At 41.6% G+C, this 25961-nt stretch overlaps 1 protein-coding gene across 2 annotated transcripts in view; it reads right to left on the minus strand.

Moving 5' to 3' along the window:
- Positions 1 to 22587, minus strand: part of tgfbr3 (transforming growth factor, beta receptor III) — a 96309-nt gene extending 73722 nt beyond the window's left edge. For both annotated transcript variants that reach the window (XM_079245317.1, XM_079245316.1), the window contains exons 1-2: positions 22441 to 22587; positions 19016 to 19161 (exon numbers count right to left, since the gene is read on the minus strand). In XM_079245317.1, the coding sequence (XP_079101443.1) occupies positions 19016 to 19076 (61 nt within the window). In that variant the 5' untranslated portion in view covers positions 19077 to 19161; positions 22441 to 22587. The remainder of the gene's footprint in view (positions 1 to 19015; positions 19162 to 22440) is intronic.
- Between the last annotated feature and the right edge of the window lie 3374 nt (positions 22588 to 25961).

Genomic DNA, 25961 nt, shown 5'->3' on the forward strand with positions numbered 1-25961 from the left:
CAACAGCTCTTTTTCTACCGATGCATTTTTGTCTCTGAACAACTGCTCCTCCAGCTTTTTTATTCTTTCCTCCAGTTGTAGTCTTTTTTTACGTTGCTCCTTAGATTTTGAAGAGGTATAAGAAATTATATGACCCCTTATGCAGGCCTTAAAAGCTTCCCATTTTACACAGGCTGTGGTCTGCGTAGTGTTTATACTAAAATATTCATCAATTTTATTTGATACAAAACTAAGAAAAGCTTCATCCTTAAGCCATTTTTGATGTAAGCACCATCTAGGAGGGTCTACCCTTAAATTTTTTTGAATATATTTTATATTACATGAAGCATGGTCTGAAATTGTGATACTATCGTAGGTACAATCTAAAATTTTTGTCAACAGGTCTGCAGAAACCAAAAAGTAATCTATGCGAGAATATGTGTTGAAAGTTTTAGAATAACAAGAATATGCTGTAACTGTAGGGTTTAAATGACGATAGACATCCACTAGCTGTAATTCCTTCATAAAATCCTGGATGACTACTCTGCTTTTACAATGAGTTTGGTCAACTCCCGAGAATCGATCTAGACGAGGATCCAAAACACAGTTCCAATCTCCACCAATGATAATCTTTCCTGGGAGAGAGGAAATAGTTAAAAAAAATATTTGTAAAAAAGCGGTCATCGTCGTTATTTGGTCCATATATATTCACCAATTTAAATGTTTCGTGTAATATAGACCCCTGTATTATCAAATATCTTCCAAATTTGTCTCTTATAACGTTTGTAACATGAAAAGGTACTGATCTATGAATTAAAGTAATAACACCTCGAGCTCTAGATGTGAATGAAGATGCATATAAAGATCCCTGCCACCTCCTGCTTATTTTAATATTGTCCTCCTCAAGAGGATCTGTCTCTTGTAGAAAAACAATTTTAGAACCCAAATCTTTTATTTTGTTCATAACTTGCTTGATCTTTCTAGTTTTTTGTAGGCCCCTGCAATTCCAGGAAGTATATTGAATCTCATATTTCTGTGTCATCTAAGCAAAACCAAAAATACATAATATAAATGTGCCTGAGAGGAAACAAACAGTAGAACACTGAACATGAACTAAAAATTACAAACAAGAGAAAAACATCCCAACCCTTCCCAGCTACCTGGGTTTTCCCCTGAAATACTCTGCTTCCAACCGCTGACATATCAAAACATGTCTTACCAGACACCTGCTTTACTGTTTAGATTATGCATCCTTTTAAGAACAATATCAATATTTGCTCCAGTTGAACAATAAAAAAGGTAAATAAAAGCCATGGCCTATAAAACAATTTACATTAAAGATCGATCTTATTATTTACTATTGGCAAAAAAAAAAAAAAAAAAAAAAAAAAAAAACTAAATAAGCACCAAATATGTTACCGAAAATGCCAGAAATATGTGCTGTTATCGCCAGTACCTGTAAGCCAGTTAGTCTGTTTCTTCCGTGTCTGTCTGGCCTCCGCTGGGGAAGTGAACTTATGTACCTTCTCCTTGTACGTCAGGATCAAAGTAGATGGGGAAAGAATGCCATGCCTCACCCCAAGTTGACGCAGCTGTTCGCGGACACCGTCAAACTGCTTGCGCTGTCGATGCACCTCCGTGGCGACGTCAACGTAACAACTTACTCGCTTGTTTTTGAAGAGAAAGTCTTTCTTTGACTTTGCGGCTCTAAAAACCATTTCTTTCTGCTTGTAGTTTAGAAATCTCATGATTACAGCCCTCGGTGGCGCATCTGGATCTCTCCTTGGTCCAACGCGATGTGCTCTTTCCAAAACTAGCGGAGAACGCAAAGGGTTTAGATCCAGCGCGTCGGGCAGCCAGTTCTCCAAAAATCCGCACATGTCTGAGCCCTCACTGTTTTCAGGGATGCCGACCAATCTGAGGTTGTTCAGACGTGATCTCATTTCCAAATCAATCATTTTGTTTTCAAGGAGTTTATTTCTCCTTTGTAAACTTTCAGCTACAGCTTTCAAATCAACCTGTTCGTCCTCCACGGTAGACAGCCGCACCTCCGCTTGAGATAGCCGCTCGGTGCATTCGGTTACCTCCTTCCTCGTGTCTTCTATTGCATTTAGTACGTTGTCAAATCTGCCTGTAACCTCAGCTTTCAGGTTACGTATCTCCCCCATTATTTCGTCTTTCACCAGATGCAGTTGGTGGTGGTCTTTGACGTATGACATCGCGGCACTGTCCATGTTATCCTTGGTACCCTCCATATTAGCTGTGGATGTAGCATTGCTAGCTGTAGTAGCATCCGTCGTAGCAGTGTTAGCTTCCTTGCTAACGGACTGGTCCAAATTATGCTGGCCAAAGTTTGTTAACTTAGACTGCGTTGATGCTTTTGGCTTGTTTTTCGTCCCTTTCCCGCCGCCTGACATTTCTACGTCGATTTCCACACTTTTGGAGCGCTTTGAGGACCAGATTTAAGGATTAAGCAGGATTGTTGCAGAGAGCAGATTCGAACGTGACTTTCTAGATCACGGCCATCTTGGAAGTTCCGGTATAAACTATGTTTAGGTGAACTTCCACAACCTACTGCAGTTATTCTACATTGACCTGCAGCCGGAGCCGACTGAGACTGGCCGCCTGGGAGTGCTTTAGGACAGGAGAGGCTCCCGCTGCTCCTTCCTTACAGTAACTGCAGAACAATATGTGCCTTCAAGTCAGTCGCCAAAACACCAGAAAAGTCTCTAATAACTCCAGTAAAAGTTGATAGATTTGTCGCTTTTAACAAAAAAAAGTCTCCAGATTTAGGGAGAAAGTCTCCAAGTTGGCAACAGTGTCTGAATGAAAGCAAAGCGGCTGTGGGAGGAGTTTACAGCACAGCGCTGCAACGCCAGAGACGCTCGATTAGCAGCTGAAGACAGCAGGAGAGGAAACTGCAAAGAGGAAAATAATCACACCCTTTTATTTTTATCATCGTTGAAAACCCAGATCGTACTGAGATTAAAATCCCATTAATCGTCCAGCCCTTATGGGCAGTAACACCAGATAGAAATGTTCAAACGCTGAAAATCTCTCCATCTTCCAGCTGATCGGTCTCATTTGTCTTTCGGTGCTACTCCATCTCTGTAGCAGCAGGATTCCCTGCAGAGTGACTGACAGCACACCAAGTTTAAATCACATAAACATGAGAAACTACCACCACTGACTGACATGCAGCCCAACCTACTTCTTTTCCTCCCAATTACCCCAGTTACACGTTTATTTGCTCAGTTATGGGCTTTTGGGGGGGGGATCAGTATCAAATATGCAGCCTGTGATTCTAAGAGAAACAGTGGATGTGGGTCATAAGACCGCATGCAGGGATTATTTATTTTCTGTTAAAGATATTAATTATATTTTATTTTTTTACATGGACTAAATGAATATGTGCTCGCCTGGGACGTGTCAGAGCTAAGGCGAAGTGGGAAGAGTAAATCCACATTAAGGAGAGAGAGAGAATGTACAAATACTCAGGTTTGACATTGTAAATCAGCGTCAGGTCCAGGCAATGATGTCGCCAGACACTTTTTACAGTCCTCCTCAGCAGAACACTTCTGTACTATAACCTCCTCTGTGATTCCAACATCAACCTCTCGCTCAGATATTTTCTTCAGATCCAGCAGATAAAGCTTCCAGATTTTCCCTTCATCAAAAGTCCTGCATGACGATGCTGTAATAAGCCGCTAATGCTCTGAAATATGCGTTTGTACTTTCACTGTGTGCAGTGGCGCGAGCACAAGCACCAGCCTGCAGACTGACGTCAGGTCATCACACGTCTGAAATCAGCCGGATTGTATCTAAGGTTAATCCCGTCACATGAGGAGAGGGTAACGAATTACAGAACAGATATCAGAAGTATCAGACAAATCAAATGACTGAAAAATAGCACCATTCCTTAAAGAAATCCAAGAAGGATGTCTGTTTGGCCAAATGATCATTTTATAAGCAGAAAACAAATAACTTCCATTTGAGCATACTTTATACCAATATAGAATATATTTAGTTGCTTCTATCAACATCAGCATCTCAGAAGCAGCAGTGTGGAACTGTGATGGTCATGTGACCCTCCAGCTGGTCTACGGAGGTTTTCCAGCGTTTCTATCCATCCAGGAGGTTTACAATCCAGACACAACATGTAGCGTTTATTCAGAGACTCTAGATGGTAAATCCATCATTATTCATCACATCTTTCTCACCATCACCACCAGGGTGGAAAATCAAATTTAAAAAAATAATAATCGAATATCGGGATTTAAAAAAAAAAAAAAAAAAAAAAAAAATCCATTAAATTTTTGTCATTTTATTGGTTTTTTGGGGATTATAGCAGCAGAATGATGGTCTGGCTACTGTGTTGTTTATTCCGAACTGAAACCAAGAAAAATGACGAGCAAAATAAAGTTTTCTACATTTTTTTGGTTGTTTTTAGTTAGCTAACTGAGCTAACAGCTAATGGAGGTAAGCAGGCTAAAGCTAAGTCACGTTTGTTAACCAGCTAAAAACAGCGGTTGTTCTACGTTCTTCTGACATGAAGTGGGAGATCGGGTACCTGTCAATCAAAAGGACACGCCCCTAAATATGCAGAATTTTTAGATTAAATTACTTTTAAACGGGCGAGTTAGAAAAAAATTCACTCCCCTCACAGTGGTCATGAAGGTAAACCTGACCTATTAAACCTAAAATGGATTTTTAAACCAGGCTGTAAACATGTTTATTCCTGCTGTAAACATGTTTATTCCTGCCGTGAAGTTGGTCTTTTTAACATGGGAGTCTATGGGGATTTGCGCTGTTTTGCAGCCCCTAGTGGATGAAGGGGGAACTGCAGTTTTATGCACTTCCTCATAGGCTTCACTTTTAACTGCCGGAGGTTGCCGCTTGACTGTTAGTAATAAAGTTTTGTTCTTGTGGTTGCCCATTTATGCTGCCGTCTATTCCTTTGACATCATTTTGGCCTGATTATCTGACAGCTGAGGCTGAAAACATCGTTTCTGAATGCTGACTGGGATTAAATGGTTCAGCTTCTACATGAACTTCTACATTAAAAAGCAGGTGGCCTACTTAAAAGCAAAAACTGATTTAAGCACAAGGAAAGTGTGACTTTTTGTTGGTAAATGTATTCATCAGGACAACTGTAGAAAAAATATGTGCCTTTGTTTCCAGTAAATACTCTTTGTTGTTGTCTACAGTGCAGCACTGAGCCAAGACAAGGGTACAGGAAGTGATGTCAGTCTATATGCCAGTTAGGGACAAATCTGATATTCCCACAGAGCCATTTCCGTAGACAAACAAACACAACCTTCCCCTGTGTGTGTACACACACACATGCCTAGTTCCCAGTATTCCTGAAATGATTGTGTACTCCCAGATGTAAAAGAAAGTCTGAACCTAAACGTCTTCTGAGAATAAAAACATCAATAGACGAAGACAATAACAGATATTTCTGAATAAACAACGTTATTCCAGTGATGCGGAGATAACGCAGCAAACACAAAAGCAGCACAAAGGAGCTTCAATCTTCTCTACCTAAACCCTATTGTGACATTCCCATATGAAGAATGAGATTAAACCAATCCCCTGCTCTCTTTCCTTTTCCTGCAGGACACAATTCCCAAGGATCATGAACCACGCAAACCAGTTTAGGGGACGTAATATTCTACCAGCTTGTGTTTTCCTAAGGGGTTTTGGACTTAAAAATCACTAGCTCGGCAGTGTTGACATTAGCACAGCCTACTCACCCCTGAAATAGAGCCACTACTACAGGAAGTAAGTAAAGCCTTTCATAAGGGTAGTATAAGTTCACTTCACCGGCCGGCCTATGAAAAAGGGATTTATCTCTGGACTGTAAAACTGGAGGCATAAGAGAAGCAAGCTGGAAGGGGATGAAGGGAGGAGGGCAGGGGCTGAGCCCACACTCCACAAGAGAAGTCATAAACTCCCTCATCAAAGTGTGAAATGTGAAGTCAGATACCCCACAAATCTGTATGCAACTCAATATCACCCAAACACTCTTTATTCCTCCAACCAGCCAGGTCAGATGGTATATAACGGAAAAAACATCTCAGACAGTATTTTGTGCAGATTATGTTGACTGTCTGAGGAAGAAGAAAGGAATCCAGACGAAGATTAATTCCATTTGCGAGGATGTTAGCAGGTATTCACACGATTAATTACAACCCTGGGAGCAAAAGGACATTTAATTCAAAACAAAGTGCAGATTTTCATTTGTAAAGGTTCATAACAATATATATGGTAAAACCAGGGCTGGGCGATATGATGATATATATTGTTTGGATGATGGAAAAATGGCCATCGTTTCATATGAGGCTCTATTGTTTACGCCACGATAAGCTGCTTTACCGCAGTACTTTATGTCAAGACACGCTTTACGACATGCATGCTGCAATATATAACAAAACATGGAGGAAGACGGTAGCAGACGTGTTTCAGAGGATAATTCACTAAAAGATGAGCAGCCAACCCAAACTGATGCTCTTGTTCCTAAAAGAGAAATTTCTGTCTGGATGCGGTTTGGATATAAAAAAGACCGGCGTGGAAGTGACAACAGACTAGCTCACAGTCCCAACAACGGACTCCGACACAACTAACTCATTTTATCACCTGCAGGAATCAGGATAAAGAATAAAGAATAGAGTCAACCAGCAAAAGCAGCGTCAAGTTGAGGAGAAAGCTCAGAATAAACTCCAGACGCTGCAGCAGGTGTTTACCTGTGGAACGTCATACGGCCATAGTTCCCCCAGATGGAAGGAGATCACTGCTGCCGTTGCCTAGCAACATCTAATACATAACTGATGGCTGACAACATTACACAAAAAATTTTATATAGTTATGGGGATATAAAATGAGTGATATCATGATATAAGATTTTAGTCATATCGCCCAACACGAGGTAAAACAGCTTGTCTGAGGTCCAAGCAACACACAAGTCCTCAATCTGGAAGCCCATTGGTTCTCCTCCAACATATCAAATTTACCCCTATCAAACAATACCATTACTTCATGGTACTTTTCATTTATACTGATACCTTCTGTGCATTCCCGTTTAAAAATGCCAGACATTTTAGCTTATTGAGGCCACTTTAATGTGAAACAACATGTAGATGCTGAACCAACTTAACCCCAGTCAGGACGCAGGCGTGATGCTTTCAGACTCAGTTGTCCATTTCTGTGACTAAAATAAAATAAATGTATTAATATATAGCAGCATAAACCAGAAGAAGAAACTGTATTACCAACAGTACTTTGCAGAAATTTAAAGAAAAACATTTTTTCCACGTCTTCCTGCCACTATCTACCTGCTATCCTCACTGCAGCACCTCCACCTCAGCTGCATCCCAAACGTCTTCTTGGCTTTATTCCAGCCATAGAGGATCATTATTTTCCTGCTTTTCTCATCACTTGTTGATCTTTGGCTGCTCCTGATTGGACGTTACTGTCTGACTCTGGTTATTAATTATTATCCCAAACTAATGTAGTGAGCACCTGTTGGGAAAACATCAACAGTTTGGACCAATTACAAGCACCATCTGCAGCCACAGTCGGTAGGAGAAGGCAGAAATTGGTGCGTTACTCCCTTCCTCCAAATACAGACATAAATCAGAGGGCTTTGAAGAGAGGGATGACAAGGCCGATTCCCAAAGGAACATAGGAGCCACTGTGTAAAGCGAGACAGCTGGGAGAGAACAAGCATGTGTGCCTATGACTAAAGACTTTACGGGCTGTGCTACCTTTGAATGTCTTTACTGATGGGTGCCGACATGTGCTGTCTGGACCCATAATATCAAAACCAAAAACGTTGTCAGCGCAGTCACCAAACAAGAAGTGGCTTAAAGGGGCAGCGAATGGATGGAACTAGCCGACAACTACAAGCTGATACAGGATGAGTTGATCACACCAATACAACCTCAGTAGAAACATAACACTAATAAACATGCTTGAGACATTAATATTCATCATTTCTGTTTAGCAGTGCTCAGACTGGGCAGTAATGAGTTGGACTTACATTTAACCATTAGGTCTCACTTTGAAAGAATTCAGTGGAATCAATGAGAGGTGTGTAATCCTGGAATACTGTTGGAGTATTTTCATCAAATACATTTTTAATCTTCCTCCAGTAAGTTTTTATGTGACTACTCTTAACTTCTACTTGACTAATGTGGTTTTAAAATAACCCTGCTCTGACTTGAGTGGAATTTTTGGCTACTTTAGCCACTTCTGATGCTAAATGCTAAAGCAGCTAAAGCAGCGCCATACGGTTGTGTGAAGAGATAGCAGAAGACCAGTACAGGCTGAGACAAAAAGCCTGATATTCTGGGCAAGCGGGAGAAAAGACTGGGAACAACTCTCAGCAGCCCAGAGAAAAGAAAAAAAGCCATATTCTTCGGCAGCAGCTCGGCAGGGGGTTCAACATAAGTCTTAATGTTAAGATTTAGGCCCATAGGGGCAGTAGGGAGGTGCACCAGGGGGTAATTTGTCTTATCCTGTACGATATCAGTCCCGTTTCATTTATCCTGGATTACCTGGCCAGCAAAAACACAATAATATCCGACCACTGGACATGATGAAGAGTCCATCTGAAGAAGGACTTTACATTGGTTCAGCTAAAGTTCTTTTTGTTTAGGTTTTTTCCTTTTCCTTTTTTAACAAAAGTCTCATTAACGGTTAGAAAAACACAATATGTCACCATGTCCATTCTGCTTAGTAATGGTACAGGCTTTAAAATATCTTAAGATATTCATCTTTTTATCATAAAAGCTTTTGTTCTTATGAAACTTTACAAAAACATCCCGCTACAATGAGCTAACCAGAATCCACAGGGTGCCATCAACAGAAAGTAAAGCCTGAAACAATGCCGGGTCTTTGAGCTCGTCAGCGAGCCCAGTGTGAAGGAGCCGGAGAGGTGAGGAAGGCCAAGGCGTACGGTGTTTTCACACACACTGGAAGAGGCCACATTCCTCAGGGCTTCCTCAGCTTTACGATGGGAGGGGAAAGAAGAAGAACGACCTGTCAAACGTCACGCTGCCTCATGTATTAACATGTAGAAAGGAGCTGGGAGGACCTCTCTAACTGGACAGCTGACAAACGGAAAGAGTGATGAATAACAGGCTGGCCGGAACAGACAATAAATAAACTAGGAAGACTTTAATAATACATCCATGTTAAATATAGAATATAAGTACAAAGTAAAAAACTTCAATGTTAACGGACAGGGACGGACTTTCCTCGAGCTAGCTAGACATTTTTTACTGGTTTTAGTCTGTCCGTTTGTATTTTTTTAATCCCAATCAACATGCACATATTTTCATGCAGACATAACATTTTCATGCAGACATCCACCGTTGTCAGATTATAAGGCTGAAATTATGTAAAACGAGTGAATCAATACAAAAAGCAGCATTAAAACCAACCAGAGGGAAAAAAACAGAATTCATTACTAACAGTAATTACGCTAAATGCTAAACTTTCTGCTCGCTTGTTGATCTTTGGGTGCTTCTGATTGGACATTACCGTCATTTTAAGCTCTCTGATTGGTGGAGTCTTACAGGAAGTGTCTTCATCATCATGTCCAGGTGGAAATAGAGGTCTCTTAGCAAAAATGATGCACAGTTGTGTTTTAATAGACCACAGTGGATCTACCCTATAGGGCAATGGGGGTGGCAACTTTTCTTTCTACACTGAAATCTGAGCTTGGGTCCCAGAATGTTAAAACAAAATGATGGCAGTGACATTCGTAATGTGAGCCTTCACTTAAATGTATTTTTTATGATTACAGATCAATCTTACCCCATCAGTTTAACCCAGGATCCTCAATCCTGGACCCCAGGGCTGGTTTTCTGAAGTGTTCTGAAGTGTCCCTGCTGGAACACACCTGACTCTGTACATGTCTGCAAAATGCACATTTTGAATCAGGCGAGCTGCAGTGGGGAACCCTGGAAAGCCTCCAGGACACCGGTCATTGAGGACCAGTGTCCCTGGTTCAACCCATCTCATCGTCTTGATTTAGTCCAGAGGAAAGCTGTAATACATTGTTGTATTGGCATCATTTCTGTTATTACAGCGCTGTACCATGATTTAGTTGATGCGGAAGTTACGATTTTGGCTGCGATGACATAGCCGCTAGCCATTCCCATTAGCAGCAGTGCTCAGGGTGATCTAGTGGTGATCTAGATCGGTGATCGAGTGGCGTTTTAAGGGTGACCCCGTTTAAAGGTGTGTATCACTGCAGCTATTTACAAAAACATTAAGTTGCTCTTTTTATTTTCTCCCTTCTTTTATTTGATAGCTGAAAATCTAACGTTGGACAAACAAATGGAAAAAGCTTTGCGAGTGTCTGTTGTCTACAGCAAGCACCAAACTGAAAGGGAATTGTCGTCACTTTTTTGGACGAGCACTCGTTTTTCCAAAAGGACTGGTCCAAAACCAGGACATGGCCTTTCAGCAGGACTCATCTGGTGGAAGTGGACTGGGGAAGCTGAGGCCCCAGGAGGGGTTTATCTGATGAAAGACACCACCTGGACAGGTTATGTTAGCATCCACCATCAGGCCTTTTTCAGTCATGCAATATATTTACACCAAGGTGAAATCTGAATCCTGACTGAAGGGTAGTCTGAACAGTTTGTTTTTAACTATTTTTACTTGGTTCCTTCATGAAGTCACTGCACAGAACCCTCCTACTTTTACTCTCTCAGCCTCGCTGCCCCCCCTTCTTTCCAAAGAGCTGTGAAACACAATGGAAAGCACACTATCATCGCAGCTGTCTCCCATTACTGCCTCTGACCAAAATTATTTACACTTCTGCTTACTGGAACTATGGAGGGAGAGAGAAGGGGGCGTGATTCGGTTCTACTCCTTCGGATTTGCACAAGCCTCCTCTTAACAGGCGGCTATGACACATGTAATATCTATCTCTGCAGCGGTGCTTGTGTGTGTTTGTGTGTTTCAGCAGAGTGACTAAGTGAGTGAGAGGGAGTAAATCAAAATAAAGGAGTCCACAATTTAATTTACACTCTGCCATTAATTAAAGTGGTAATGCCTGGTTCAGTTAGCAACGGCTCTGCGCAGACTGGGCCAAAGCGACGGCCTCCTACTTGACAGCAGTGTTAAGATAAAGGCTTCCACCACGGGGGAGAGCAGACCTGTAATTAGACTCAGTCAGGACTCCCGTTGCTATGTAAACATCCCGACCGCGATGCCTAGCAGCGCGCCGCCTCTGTGCTGCGCTGCTGCAGCTCCTCAACATGAATCACAGGGTAACATCTGGTTTAGCGTGCTGGAAAGGACTGTCGGTTTGGCACGTCGTGCGTGTGCGGAGCGTGTCGATTTGGACCAGACGACCTATGCCTGCCTCCATCCTCTCTCTCCTCCCCCCAACATCCCCCTCTCCCCCCCTAACATCTCTCATATTACAGCAGTTGCACAATGCATTCTGGCAGTCCTGACTCTCGCTGACCCAAAGCAAGCATTGCAAATATGGAGACAAACCTTCTGCTCAGAATGGGAGGAAAAAAGTTTAACAACGTCTTCTGGCATGGAGGCGACTCTCGTCTGCCAGTAGGATACAAAAATCCAGACAGAAAGGACTGGTTTGCGTTTCTGGAAAGCTGAACATTAAGTCTGAATCCTTTTTATAATTTATGTGATCGTCTGCACTCAACAAATCAGCATTAACAGTGTGGTCATCTTACATCTCCCATTTCTTTCCCTTTTCTTTTTTTAACGCTGAGCCACCAGCATCCTCCTGGAGCTGTTTTTGGCAAGTGCTTTAAATTAAATCTCTGGCATGGCGCTCCGAAACGCAGAAAAAATGCCCAATATGTCCCCACCCAAAATTACAGTCATAGTGAGCTGAAGAGGGCGGCCACAAAATGGTAAACATGTAAAAAAAAAAAAAAAAAAAAGGAGTTAAACAGCGAAAAAGCACAGGATTGAAATATAGATGTCAAGGTGCTCACAGTCTGACTTTTAAGAGTTACGGGAGGCTTGGATCCTGGGTTGCATCATGCTGAGAGAGGACTCATTGCAGACTAATGTAAACATTACATAAGAGCTCTCCTGACTTGTTTAAAGGCAGATGTGAATGTTTACACAGATGCTGCAAGATAATAAATCTATCATTAAAGGAAACGGAGAAAGTGAGTCTGATGTGGTTTATTATATGATAGATTTAAAAAAGAAAAGTTAAATTTGCCAGAAGTTGATGAAATGTTTTTCCAACCAGGTTATTAAAAAGTAACTCAATATAGCTTTTCCTTTATAACCACAGTCCTCAAAGTTGGGACTGTTAAGGACATTTACAAATAATTTCATTTTGAACAAAGTTTGCATGAACAATATCAAAAAAACATACGAGACTTGGGCTCACGTTGCATCCATAGACTGCATATAAAAGATGGGCGGAGCCTCTGTGACGTCACCCGTAGGTTTCTGAAGAGCTGAACTGAAGCTCGGTGGGCGGTTCCTACCATCACCATCTTGGTAGAGGCATACGTGTCGTCTCAACCGGAAAACACAAATATGGGCAAAGAGGTGGAGCTGAGAGGGGGGCTGTGAGCGTCATGGTGGATGATTGACATCGAGTGAACTCCGAGCTTTGTGTAGCTAAGAGCTAACCAAGCTAACTTGGAGATAACAGGAGCTAACCAGCTAACAGAGGTATGCGAGCTAAAGCTATGTTATATTGTTAACCGGCTAAAAACCGCGGTTGTTCTACGTTCTTACTTGAAGTGGGAGATCGGGTACCTGTCAATCAAAAGGACACGCCCCTAAATATGACGATCTTCGAGATTAAATTACTTTTAAATGGGCGAGTTAGGAAAAAAATTCACTCCCCCCCAGAGTTGTCATGAAGGTAAACCTGACCTATTAAACTGAAAATGGATTTTTAAACCAAGCTGTAAACATGTTTATTTCTGCTGTAAACATGTTTATTCCTGCCGTGAAGTTGGTCTTTTTAAGATGGGAGTCTATGGGGATTTGCTCTGTTTTGGAGCCCCTAGTGGGGGGCTGAAGTGAAGGGGGAACTGCACTTTTATGCACTTCTGCATAGGCTTCACTTTTAACAGCTGAAGGCTCGTCTATCTTTCATATACAGTCTATGGTTGCATCTGATGGCAGCAACACGTCTCAGAAATGTTCAGAAAGCCCCAAAACAGCTGGAAACGTAACAAACTGTTGGAAGGACAGGTACTTAAGTAAGTAATGAACAGGACAGTAGCATGACAAAGAGCCAGAGTCTACATCGGCAGCTTGAATTTGACTGTTCTGTATTCACAACCTAGAATAAATTGATTTATTTGGACACTCTCTTCCTGTAGTGGTGGGCAGTCCTCTGGGCCAAGCGGACATTTTATTTATTATACATTTTCACTATAGTCACTAGTTGCAATAATCTATATGTTGGGAACATGGTGCAACAAGATGCTGTTTGAGGGGGGACTGTTTTCACTGCTGCACCAGCAAACCAGTAGATCAGCTTGGTTATTGGAGATGTCGCGCAGGGGAAAAGAGTGAAGCAGGAGTTGTAAAAACTTTCTTGAATTTTATTTTACTATATGCACAGCTTTTTGTGAAAAACACTAAAACTAATTATTGACTTAAAAAAATTATACAGGAAAAAAAAAAAGCCATATTTGTTGATTGGAGATATTTTGGTTTTAAAAATGTCCGACGTGGACCAAGCAATGATTTAGCTAAAGTTGAGCAAACATGTGGGTCAATTCACTGTTTAACTGATTCCTCACGATGCAAAGTAACTAATTACCAATCATACAATGTCCAATAATCATTCAGTGACGGTCATCTCCATGAAGTGTCCGAGCAGCAAATGGTGAACAACAGACATCAGGAAGACAGCAGCTAGCCTTGTGGCTACTGCTACAGATTCTGAGATCTACTCATCGGGTTGAAGGCAGCATTTTGGTTTTTATGGACATGAGAACAGACGAGATCTGGATGAGATCTGGAAGTTGTTAAAAGTCAAAACAAAATCTAATAGTAACACTAGAAACACATGTTCCCGGTCCGAGCTAGAGGAGTTTGTTGTTCCCAACTATTACACATTTTCCTGAAGATTCCAGTGAAACATTTAAAGACAAGATGAACAATAGGTTTGATATGTGTTGGACTAATTTATGAATGCTATGAAATAAAACATAGTAGAGATAAATCTGTTAGGCTACTTGATTTAATGGATGCTTAATGTATAAATGTAACCATGCAGTGAGAAGAAAATAAATCTTCAATTATGAAAAATACGTTGAAATTAAAATCAATTAAAACAAATTAGTCAAATTGTTGCACCCTGAATAGTAGGGGGAGGGAAATTACATCAAATATCGGGATTTTTTGCTTCACAATTTTAAAATCAATTTGTTTAAAAAAAAAAAATAAAAAAAAAGTTTCAATTTTTTTTTGTAAAATTTGAAGTTATTATAAATTTTTGTCATTTTTATTGTCTTTATTGATCTTTTTATTTGTCTTCTTGGCCATTTTAATAGCAGAATGATAATCTGTTTTAAGTCTACATAAATCAGCAATATCGAAGAATCATGAAAATCACAATATAAATCGAATCAGCACCCAAAAAAAAAAAAAAAAAATTGGAATTGAATCGAGACAAAAGCATATCGTAACAGTCCTACTGAATAGCAATCAGGTACCAGACATGGCGCAAACCGCTGATGGAACTGACAACTTGCACATCTGGAAAGGCATCGTCGATACCGCCATGCAACACGATGGTAAACGTCGTCCCGTCTAATCTTCTTAATGAGACACGTTGCCACCATCATATCTAAAGCAAGCTCGTATTTTTCATTAAATAATAAAATGTCTCACATGAGGCCATCCAGGCTTTATTAAAATCTGGCCTACAGCTGTTCCAAACGGAACTAAACATGAAGAACATCAGAAACTACGTCAGCTGCCGTAGTGCTCTGGAGGAAAGGGCACTTGGTTGGCTCACTGTAAATATCTGTCCCTTGTGACACAGTATAACAATGCATCTCGCCGTCTGAGGAAGAATTCAGAGGAAAACTTCATGCAGGACTTCATTGTGTTCAAGATCCTGGCATTGTGGGAGGAATTATGTTTGCTCTACCCACAGCCCAAACTCGGCACTCCGCTTTTGTCTGAGTAAAAGTCAGCCCTCTGGAGTGCCGTTCACGTCTCCAGAGATCGGAGAAGAGCTTTTAAAGTAATGACCAATGGCGGCAGCGAGACTGAAAGTATGAAAAATACTAACCACCATTTTTTGGAAGGCTTGTTATGCAACATGCCGTCTTCCTGGCAAAGACTCCTGCACTGCCAGAGAAAAACAACTGAAGCTGGAGGATTCTGAACCCATGTGAAAGAAACCTCTAAGAGAGACATCATGCTACCTGGAAGTCAGAGAACAGAAACCTGTTTTAGGTTCTCCACATGGTGCATGCAGAACTGCAACCAAGCTGTAGCCCTGAGCATTACATTCAGGCCTCTTAGTGTAATATTCTGCTCAGAAAGCGATACGGCCGGCACGCCACACTGCATCCAAACACCACAAACATTTAAAACTCCTCCCACTACCTAACAGATACATGATCCCAAGAACAACCTCTCACCAGAAACACATCAGCAATTCAGACGCTGTTGTTCCAGATGGGGTAAGAAGTAGGTCTGGGCGATTAATGGGATTTTAATCTCAGTACGATCTGGGTTTTCAACGATGATAAAACTAAAAGGGTGTGATTATTTTTCTCTCTGCAGTTTCCTCTCCTGCTGTCTTCAGCTGCTAATCGAGCGTCTCTGGCGTTGCAGCGCTGTGCTGTAAACTCCTCCCACAGCCGCTTTGCTTTCATTCAGACACTGTTGCCAACTTGGCGACTTTCTCGCTAAATCTGGAGACTTTTTTTGTTAAAAGCGACATCTAGCAGCTTTTACTGGAGTTATTAGAGACTTTTCTGGTGTTTTGGCGACTGACTTGAAGGCACATATTGTTCTGCAGTTACTGTAAGGAAGGAGCAGCGGGAGCCTCTCCCGTCCTAAAGCACTCCCAGGCGGCCAGTCTCAGTCGGCTCCGGCTGCAGGTCAATGTAGAATAACTGCAGTAGGTTGTGGAAGTTCACCTAAACATAGTTTATACCATTGTCAGTGACAACTGGCTGCATTATTTTCCTATACATAGTTTGGCGAGTTAAACACTGTAATATCCCTCCGTTACGGGGCGTTACCATAGCAACGCGTTAACCAGCTGGTTCAGATCAGCTGTCTTTTAACAGGTGAATGAGAGAAACGCGCTGCAGCCTGACAGCGGTTGTTTGGCATAAAACGTACATCCAGGCCAACGTAAAATAGTTCCTATATAAGAGGTAAAAGTGGATTAAACAACTCGTAACCATCCATTAGACGGTTATAATGTACGACACGGAGTCTAGAACACCACGACGCGTAGCGTTGTTTAATCCTTACTTATATTTATCTATTCAGTTTACATCAGTATTTGGACTCTGTCAAGACAAAGGTTCATGTTTGTTTGTTTTCTAAAATTTGCAGAATCCTAAAGACATTGTTTAAAAGCCACGGTTTAATGTTAAATATATTCATGGTGTTAAAGATAATGGATAATCGTGTTAAATAATCAAGATCTCAATTTCAGTCAAGCTCATTTCATCAGCCCAAGTAAAAAGCCTAAAAACTCTGGGCTTTTTGGCTAAAGAAGCATTTCCAGAGTAAGTTAGGTACCAGTTCTCCAGCTCCCAACACCACAAGCCCTGACAAGCCGAGTTGGAAATGAGCAAGGAGGATCATTAGTCACGTTTTCCCTCAACAACCATGAGGAAAAGTCTCCAAACAGCCTGCTGAACGAACTCCGATATGCTGGAGCAATGGCTCAACAACTACTGGGAATATTTCCAGAGAACCTGGCAGGTATTCCAGGATCCGACTGGATGAGCATTCATGTTATTTTCATGTGGAATTTCTCTGCATCTGTTTAAGACTTGGTGCTGAAATTCCTGCTTCCAAGCAGTTTCATCTAATGACAGACAGGTTCTTCATCCCATCATCTGCACCTCTTGGCAGACGTTGAGTCACCATGTTTACCTGCTTTTCAGACCCCATTTCACCTTTTAGGATAAACCTCGGTTACTATAGAAACGAGCATTTCCGACAGGGTCCAGCGGTCCTTCATGTGTCCGCTAAGTCAACCTCTCAACTCCAACAACAGCTGACATTTAAAACTTTAAACATTTTGCCAATTTGAATGCAAGCTAATGCAGCTGAAATCAAAGCGCAGATGTTTTTAACCAAAGTGAATGATGGCTTTATCAGATGAAGCTGTGATTACACAATCAGGTTTTTATTGGACCACAACCACATCAGTTCGTAATGCAACATTTTTCACTCGCATTTTCAGACTTTTCTCCTCTTTAGCGACACAAATAGAAAAATACAGTAAAAAGAGCCTTTTTATTGGTAATTATGCTGTATAAAAATACAGCAGAGTAGAAAACAGATGAGCTGGAATAGAGAAAAATGTCAATATGACGTCAGGAAAATGTTAATTATGGCTACATGAAGCAACTTTCTGCAAATAACAAGATACTTGTAAAAAAAACAACATAAATAATACATTTAAATGATAAATATAGCATACCAGAAAACAGAAATATACTGAAAATAAATACATTTTAGTTTGATTTAAATATAAATAAACTACCAATATTTCATTTTTGTGTAAGTGCTGATTAATTTCCTAATCAGCATCTAATGGTAACACATATTTTACACACACATTTCACCGTTATGGGTAACCCCACAGCTTCACATGATACCTGGCAAAAATATGTAAATTTCCTGCTTCTGTCTACGATGAGAAACCAGTTCAATCTGATAAAATCCAGTTAAAATGTTAAATGAAATTCTGCTGAAAGTGGCGTTTTGGGTCCCGAAGGTCCCCAGAGGAATTATCTGATACTACATTGCAATACTAATGTCATCAAATCAGTTTTACTGCCAATCTTTGACACATCCAAGACTCAAATCCCTAAAATCCCTACCACACACACACACACACACACACACACACACACACACACACACACACATTTACTAAATGGAAAATAATTCATGTGTTGCATGTTGTTTTGATTAATCAATAACTTAAGTGCATAAACGGGCATTTCTTACTGAATGTTTGGTGGTTTTAAGCAGGTCTGAAGTTGTTCAGCGATTCATGAGAAGAAAAGTATGAAATAGTTTGTAGGTATGATGAATTTATGTCATTTGTACATTTCTGGGTCCCCAGAAAGAGTCTTGCTAATCTCCAACATTTTCAAGATGAATGACCACCAGAGTTGCACCCCCCCGACTACTATTTATCTTAAGGGAAATAATTCAGTTTTTGTAGGTTTTGTTTAAATAAAAAGACTGTAATTAAAATATTTAAACAGGCTTTTGGGTTAAAATGATTGAACGTTTGGTGGTTTAGAGACAATCAGAAGGGACTTCGTGTTGCTCCGGTTTAGCAGTTTTTGTGCGACATTTCAGCCACAAATGAAGGCACGCCTGTCTTATTTAGGTGCGACAAGAGGTAACAGAACCAGAACTATCAGAACCGCGGCTCCAGTGTTTGAAAATATGAGAAATTGTTCGTGAATGCACATCCATCAGGATGAGGCTGCAGCGTGCTGCATCAGACAAACATCCACGTTTCTAAGCATTTAGCAGCATCGACAACTCGTTCCAGCCGACCTGACAGAGACATGCAGGCATCCTGAAGGCTTTTATTCTCAGATTGAACTTGTCAGCACTTTCTTGGATGCAAATCTCTCTTACTTACGACTCTGACATGCACCGTCTTGAGAGACACGCTGGGAGAAAGAGTGGAAAATCCCATTACATGGGTAGAAGTTGAGTCTGGGATTGGTTCTTTCCTGATGTGGGCTTCTTCCTCACTTCAGGTGTTTGTTTGGAAGTAAACAAACATGTGTGCCGTGTAACGGTTAACGTGAGGTAAACTTACCTGCAGACGTCAGGCAGCATGTTGCCAGAAGTATCAGAGGAATGGGAGATCTGGTAACCATGTTGTTATCCTGCAGCTCCCAGTATGAAGAAGGTGGGTGAACTGGCCTGTAAATGGCTCCACAGGAAGTTACCTTCAAGCTCCAGCTGCAAAGTGAACACAAATACAAGACGTCAACCAGAAGAAGGAGGTTAAACCAGCAGCGAGCTGTGGGAGAGATGGGATGGGAAGAGGAACAACAGCTTGCAGGCCCGGGCATTTATGTGGGGGGGGGGGGGGGGGGGGGGGGGGGGGGGGGGTTGTGCATGCTTTAAAAGGGCCACACCGCACACACCTTAACAAGCTGGTGGAGTGTGGCCTGGATGCAGAGAAGCTGGAAAACACAGCCGACTATGACACAGATAATCATCACGGTTTCACTGAGAGCAAGGAAACACAGCGACTTCCCAGTTAACAGCTCAGAAACACGGTGCTAGTCCGCATAAAGCTAACCCTAAACATCCCCACGGACACCGGTTTCCAAACAGCTGATTCAACCGTTCAATCAATCAAAGACACTTTATTCATCCCCGAGGGGAAGTTCAAGGAAAACCAGAAGCAACAGGGAGCCGCATTTCAGGCAAAAACTGCACTTTGGACTCCATATTAAATGATTAACACGTCTGCTTTTGGTCTGATGAAGAAAATCTTTATCTAAGGGAGAAAATAAATGTTTTAAAGTAAACCATTCATAAAGTGGTGGTTAAAGACTTCAGGACTATAAATAGATGTGTTAAAAGTCTTTAGAGCTGACAGAACCAGCTGTGCATAAAAGCCGTCTGCTCACTGAATAGATCACCCTGAATTATCAACATTAACCAGGTGGACAGAGAGGAGCTACAGCACATCACCGATACGCTTCATAAGCAGCTTTCTAAGTGATGCAAGAAGCAAAACAAAAAAACCTGAAGCAGGTTTGCTCTGTTTTAAAAAAAAAAAAAAAAAAAAAAAAAGATCTCTGTATTCTTTATTTTGTGCTTTTTCAGAAGAAAATTAGCAGCTAAATTATGTGAAAAATTCCCAGATTTAGCACTGAAAACAGAGAAGTTTCAACCATTCTAGCCAATAATCCTTCCTCCCATGCATGATTGATGTGTTGATTCAGTGCACGTACATGTAGAGGAAAATAAAGAAATGTGTGTGTGATGGGTAATGATACACACAGAAGCAGATAAACTGTGGTGTTCAGTGTAAAAGAAATCCGATAAAGTCATCATTTAGTCTTATTCTGGATTGTTTCCAGTTAATTCCTGCAGAAAAAGCTGAACCTTTTCCTTCCAAAGACAAACCCCTTCTTTGAGATCCCCCGAATCCTCCGCGGCCACAAAACTGGAACTGTTACTTACATCAAACGACACAAGCATGCGGTGAAGGTGCTGTGACGGCAGCTGCGTGGAAGAAGCAGATGTGCATGTAGGCAAGTCGTGGTGAACCAGAGCGCATGCAGGGGAAGCGATGCACACAGGGCTTCTAGGTGCACGGCTCTGCAGAGCCTGCGCAGGACAAAAGGGGCTTTCACCGCATGACTAGGAAGTCATTTTGTAAGATCTTGACAAATATTACACATTCAGCTTATCTGTTTGATTTATGCTGCTCCTCCTTAACCTTCATCTCCTCACTGACTAAACAAACGGAGCTGTGTTGCAATGTCTGCGGAGACAAAAAGAGCGATTCGGAGGAAAACTGAAGTTTTCACTCTGGTCGGGAGATTTTTTTTAAGACTGTTTTGGTTTGAGAGTTAAACTCTGAAGCTCACCGCTACGGTGCTGGTTTTTGTTGAGGCAACAGATCAAAAGTCAGCCCATGTGACTTCTTCTCAACCTTGACAGTCTTAAGCTGAGCAGCTTTTTTTGTTCCAAAGAAGATCTGGAAAGTCCATCAAGACATGCAGAGCGCTGACCGAGCGCACTGCACACCACTGAAACCAAACTGCATACTTGTGGTAGTTTGAGTGTTAAAGTCTTGGCGTGTATATCGGCGTGGTCGCTGCAGTCAAGTCAGACCAGACTGCATTCACCATGTTCCCCCGATCACGCCGCACAACACCTACAGATCTAATACAACATGCAGCTTCACAAACAATCTGATATAAAGCAGGCTTAGATGTCATAAAAAAGGCAAAAAAAAATGCATTTAACACTTTAACATCTGAACCTATTTACAATTCAGACATCCAGCTTAATCTAAATCATGGTTGTAGGGATGCTGGAGCCTGACAGGCGAGATGCAGGTACACCTGGACAGGTTAACCAGGCCATCACAGCATCTACAAATAAATAAAAAGGATGCAAAGTAACAAGGCAGTCATGTTTAAGAGATGCCTCCCTTGTGCAGCACGGTTTGTCACACAGACAACTCAACAAGACAAAAACAATTAGAAACTAAATTCATTCTGGGTGAAAAAAAATTATTTTTAAAAAAGTCAGGAAAGTTGAAACTTGAATAAAATACAAATACAGGACAAAATAAAACAAATACATAAATAAAAAAAATTTAATAAGAAAAAGATAACAGGAAAACTAAAAAATAAAGACAGAAAAAAAAACAATAAATAAGAATAAATAAATGAAAAATAAAATCTTAAGCTACAAGTGGTTCCTAAAACATTTATGATAAAAATGTTAAAAATCATCTTGAGTGACCCTGAAGCAAAGGTTCTGGTATTTCTCCACCATCTGCTCAGACATGACAGCTGCTGCACGGTGCTGGAAGTCACATTTAGTTCAAAGCTGAAGGTTTCTGTGAGGAACCAGCATCAGCTCAGATCATTCAGGGAAGAAAATCAACTTAAAAACACCTGACGTGTGACACGAGGCAGTTTCTGAACCTGCGTGTTTGGCAGAAATCATCCTAAACCAGCTAAATGCTGATGGCTGTGACCTCTTCGTGCACGTGGAGAGAGTTTTATGTGTTTTTCCTTCATATAGCACCATGTTGTTTCTACATGGAGACCGTTTTAAGCCCTTTTTCCTTCATGTTGCACAGTTTTAAGCCCTTTTTCTTTCATGTTGTTTCTGTCAGTCACGTTTATCTTCACGGCAGCGCGTGCACATCCTCAACATCCTGCCAGCAGCGGCTCGGAGGAGAAACTTCACCGTAAATGCTGCTCTGATCTGGACACACACCCAGTTTGCCTGTTTTTCTTTCCTCATTTTTACATGGTTTTCATGTGAATCCAGACCAAAGCCAGCAGAAAGCGCGTTAAAAAGCCGAGAGTTTACAGTTTAGGTTGAGGAAGAGGAGGAGAAAGAGCTGTGTGTTCGGCTTTAACCTGAACTAAAAATTTTATTTCAACCTTACCGACATGTTTTACAGGTTTCCAGAGTTCAGGCTGAATAAAGTGTTTAGTAAAGGTGAAAAGAGAAGCAGAACCAGGGCGGACATACCATGCAGTCTCCAGAAAACTGGGCTGAAGTTGAAGCCGCTCCGCTGTGACGGTAAAGCCCCTGTCGTCTCGCGAGCACGTGCACACCGTCACTATAACGGGGTAAAAACCGGCAAACAAACAACCGACGATGTTAAAACGCGAAGACGAGCCGCCACCACCTCCAGTTTACTCCGTTTAACCAGGTTTATCTGCCTTTACTGACGGCTCCATGGAGGGGCGGGGCTTAGAGGGGGGGACGAGCTGTGCGCGAGGGTCTGCCCCGAGGTGGAGCGCGCGCTCCCTCCAGGATAGATAGGCACGTTCTTCTTCTTACCCACCAACTTCTTAGCTATATTTCCATAAAATGTAATGCAGTGTGTAGTTGTTATGAGTGAGAGTGCGCATGCAGTCCCATTACAATTCCCAACTGTCTCATCGCGTGCATGATGGTGGTTCCCAAACTGGGGGGCGGGCCCCCCAAGGGGGGACCAGAGTTATTACCTTAGACTGTGTATGAAACATGGACAGAGCCTCCGGCAATTAAAAGTGAAGCCTATGCAGAAGTGCATAAAACTGCAGTTCCCCCTTCATCCACTAGGGGCTCCAAAACAGAGCAAATCCCCATAGACTCCCATCTTAAAAAGACCAACTTCACAGCAGGAATGAACATGTTTACAGCAGAAATAAACATGTTTACAGCCTGGTACAAAAATCCATCTTGGGTTTAACAGGTCACGTTTACCTTCATGACAACTGTGGGGGAAGTGATTTTTTTTCTAACTCACCTGTTTAATAGTAATTTCATCAAAATTCTGCATATTTAGGGGCGTATGCTTTTGATTGACAGGTACCCAATTTCGTAGAACAACCGCGGTTTTTGGCCGGTTAACAATGTGACTTAGCTTTAGCCCGATTACCTCCGTTAGCTGGTTATCTCCAGAGTTTCTTCGATGTCAATCATCCACCATGACGCTCACAGCCACCCTCTCAGTTCCACCTCTTTGCCCATATTTGTATTTTCCGGGTGAGACGACACGCATGCCCCTGCCAAGATAGCGATGGTAGGAACCGCCCACCGAGCTTCAATTCAGCTCCTCAGAAACCTGTGGGTGATGTCACAGAGGCTACGTCCATCTCTTTATATACAGTCTGTGGTTATCACAGGGAGGCCGCGCCAAGGCTAAATAAAACTTGGGAGTTTTTACACTCGATAAATTTGTAAAAGTACTCATAGAAAATGATGATAAATTAACAAGAGAGACTTCAAGTAATACAAAAAAGAGAACAAACTATGATGGAGCATATCTGTCTCTGCTTGACAAGTAATAGTAATAACAATAGTGGGTAATAATGAGACCAAAGTCTTCTGCATGGACCAAAATATTATCATCTAATGAAGTATGAAGCCAAACAAGTTACACTACCACTTGGGTACTTTTCATCCTGAACATAAAGAAAAGCCTGCAGGTTACTTTAGAAATAAACTATCCAACTATCAGATATAGCAAAGTTGTTTTACTATAGCAGCATAGTCTCACAGAAAACTCCACTCACCTGAAGTAGTTTGCAGAGATTCCTGATTTAAAATGTTTCACACTGAAGCAGAAGAATGGATAATAATACTGACATGGTTTTAATTATAGTTACCTACAATACAGCCACTAAAACTAAAGATGCATTTCTTATTATGTTTCTTTGTTCATCTGACAGGAGGGGGGGGCTCGACATTATCGTTGATGAAAAGGGGGCCCTGCAATAAAAGTTTAGAAACCACTGGCCTAAATACCCAACGCGGCCACGAGATTGGACCCCCTTTTGCCACCAGAGTTGCTTTAATTCGTGGTGTGAAATATTCCAGGAGACACTTTTATCAAAAGTAACACACATGTGAGTAGTGATCAATTAACCAAACACAGGAGGAAGCCAGAATACCTGGAGAACTCACGCATACACGGCAAGGAAAGGAAGGCTACTGGTCAAACCCCTTAGCCAAGGCTCGAACCTGCAACCTTCTTGCTGTGAAACAGCAGTGCAACCAATAAGCCAATATATGAAGATCCTCGTGGTTTTGATCCATATTGCCATGAAGCATCACAGTTTCTGCACATCCAAGATGAGAAAGATGTTTAATATTTGCTTTTTTTTTATCAATATACCAATTTTGTCCACCTCTTGAGTTTCTAAATCGATGTCAACTAATGCAAATATTTTTGGAGAAAGTTGTGCCAAACAAAAATATGTTGTAAAAAATATATGACACAAAATCTCTTATGTGTTATCATTTTGAGAAATATCAGACTTAGCTAAAGAGTTTGATGTATAATATGTGCATATTGTCTAAAAGTTACTGTATGTAAAGAAAAAAAGTAAAACCGATACAATAATTTCCAATTCTGCATTTCAATGTTGATATCAGCCGATAAAATTGGTATACTGATAATATTGGGCATCTCTCATTATCAGAATCTCCCATTCCACCACATCAAGAAGAGAATCTCCTATTCCACCTCATCACCATGAGAATCTCCCGTTCCACCTCATCATGATGAGAATCTCCCGTTCCACCTCATCATGATGAGAATCTCCCGTTCCACCTCATCACCTTGAGAATCTCCCGTTCCACCTCATCACCATGAGAATCTCCCGTTCCACCTCATCATGATGAGAATCTCCCGTTCCACCTCATCATGATGAGAATCTCCCGTTCCACCTCATCATGATGAGAATCTCCCGTTCCACCTCATCACCTTGAGAATCTCCCGTTCCACCTCATCACCATGAGAATCTCCCGTTCCACCTCATCACCATGAGAATCTCCCATTCCACCTCATCACCATGAAAATCTCCCATTCCACCTCATCATGATGAGAATCTCCCGTTCCACCTCATCACCATGAGAATCTCCCGTTCCACCTCATCATGATGAGAATCTCCCGTTCCACCTCATCATGATGAGAATCTCCCGTTCCACCTCATCACCATGAGAATCTCCCGTTCCACCTCATCATGATGAGAATCTCCCGTTCCACCTCATCACCATGAGAATCTCCCGTTCCACCTCATCATGATGAGAATCTCCCATTCCACCTCATCATGATGAGAATCTCCCGTTCCACCTCATCACCATGAGAATCTCCCGTTCCACCTCATCATGATGAGAATCTCCCGTTCCACCTCATCATGATGAGAATCTCCCATTCCACCTCATCATGATGAGAATCTCCCGTTCCACCTCATCATGATGAGAATCTCCCGTTCCACCTCATCACCATGAGAATCTCCCGTTCCACCTCATCACCATGAGAATCTCCCGTTCCACCTCATCATGATGAGAATCTCCCGTTCCACCTCATCATGATGAGAATCTCCCGTTCCACCTCATCACCATGAGAATCTCCCGTTCCACCTCATCACCATGAGAATCTCCCGTTCCACCTCATCATGATGAGAATCTCCCATTCCACCTCATCACCATGAGAATCTCCCGTTCCACCTCATCATGATGAGAATCTCCCGTTCCACCTCATCACCATGAGAATC

The sequence above is a fragment of the Telmatherina bonti genome (genome assembly GCF_933228915.1).
Source record: "Telmatherina bonti genome assembly, chromosome: 8".
NCBI classification, from domain to species: domain Eukaryota; kingdom Metazoa; phylum Chordata; class Actinopteri; order Atheriniformes; family Telmatherinidae; genus Telmatherina; species Telmatherina bonti.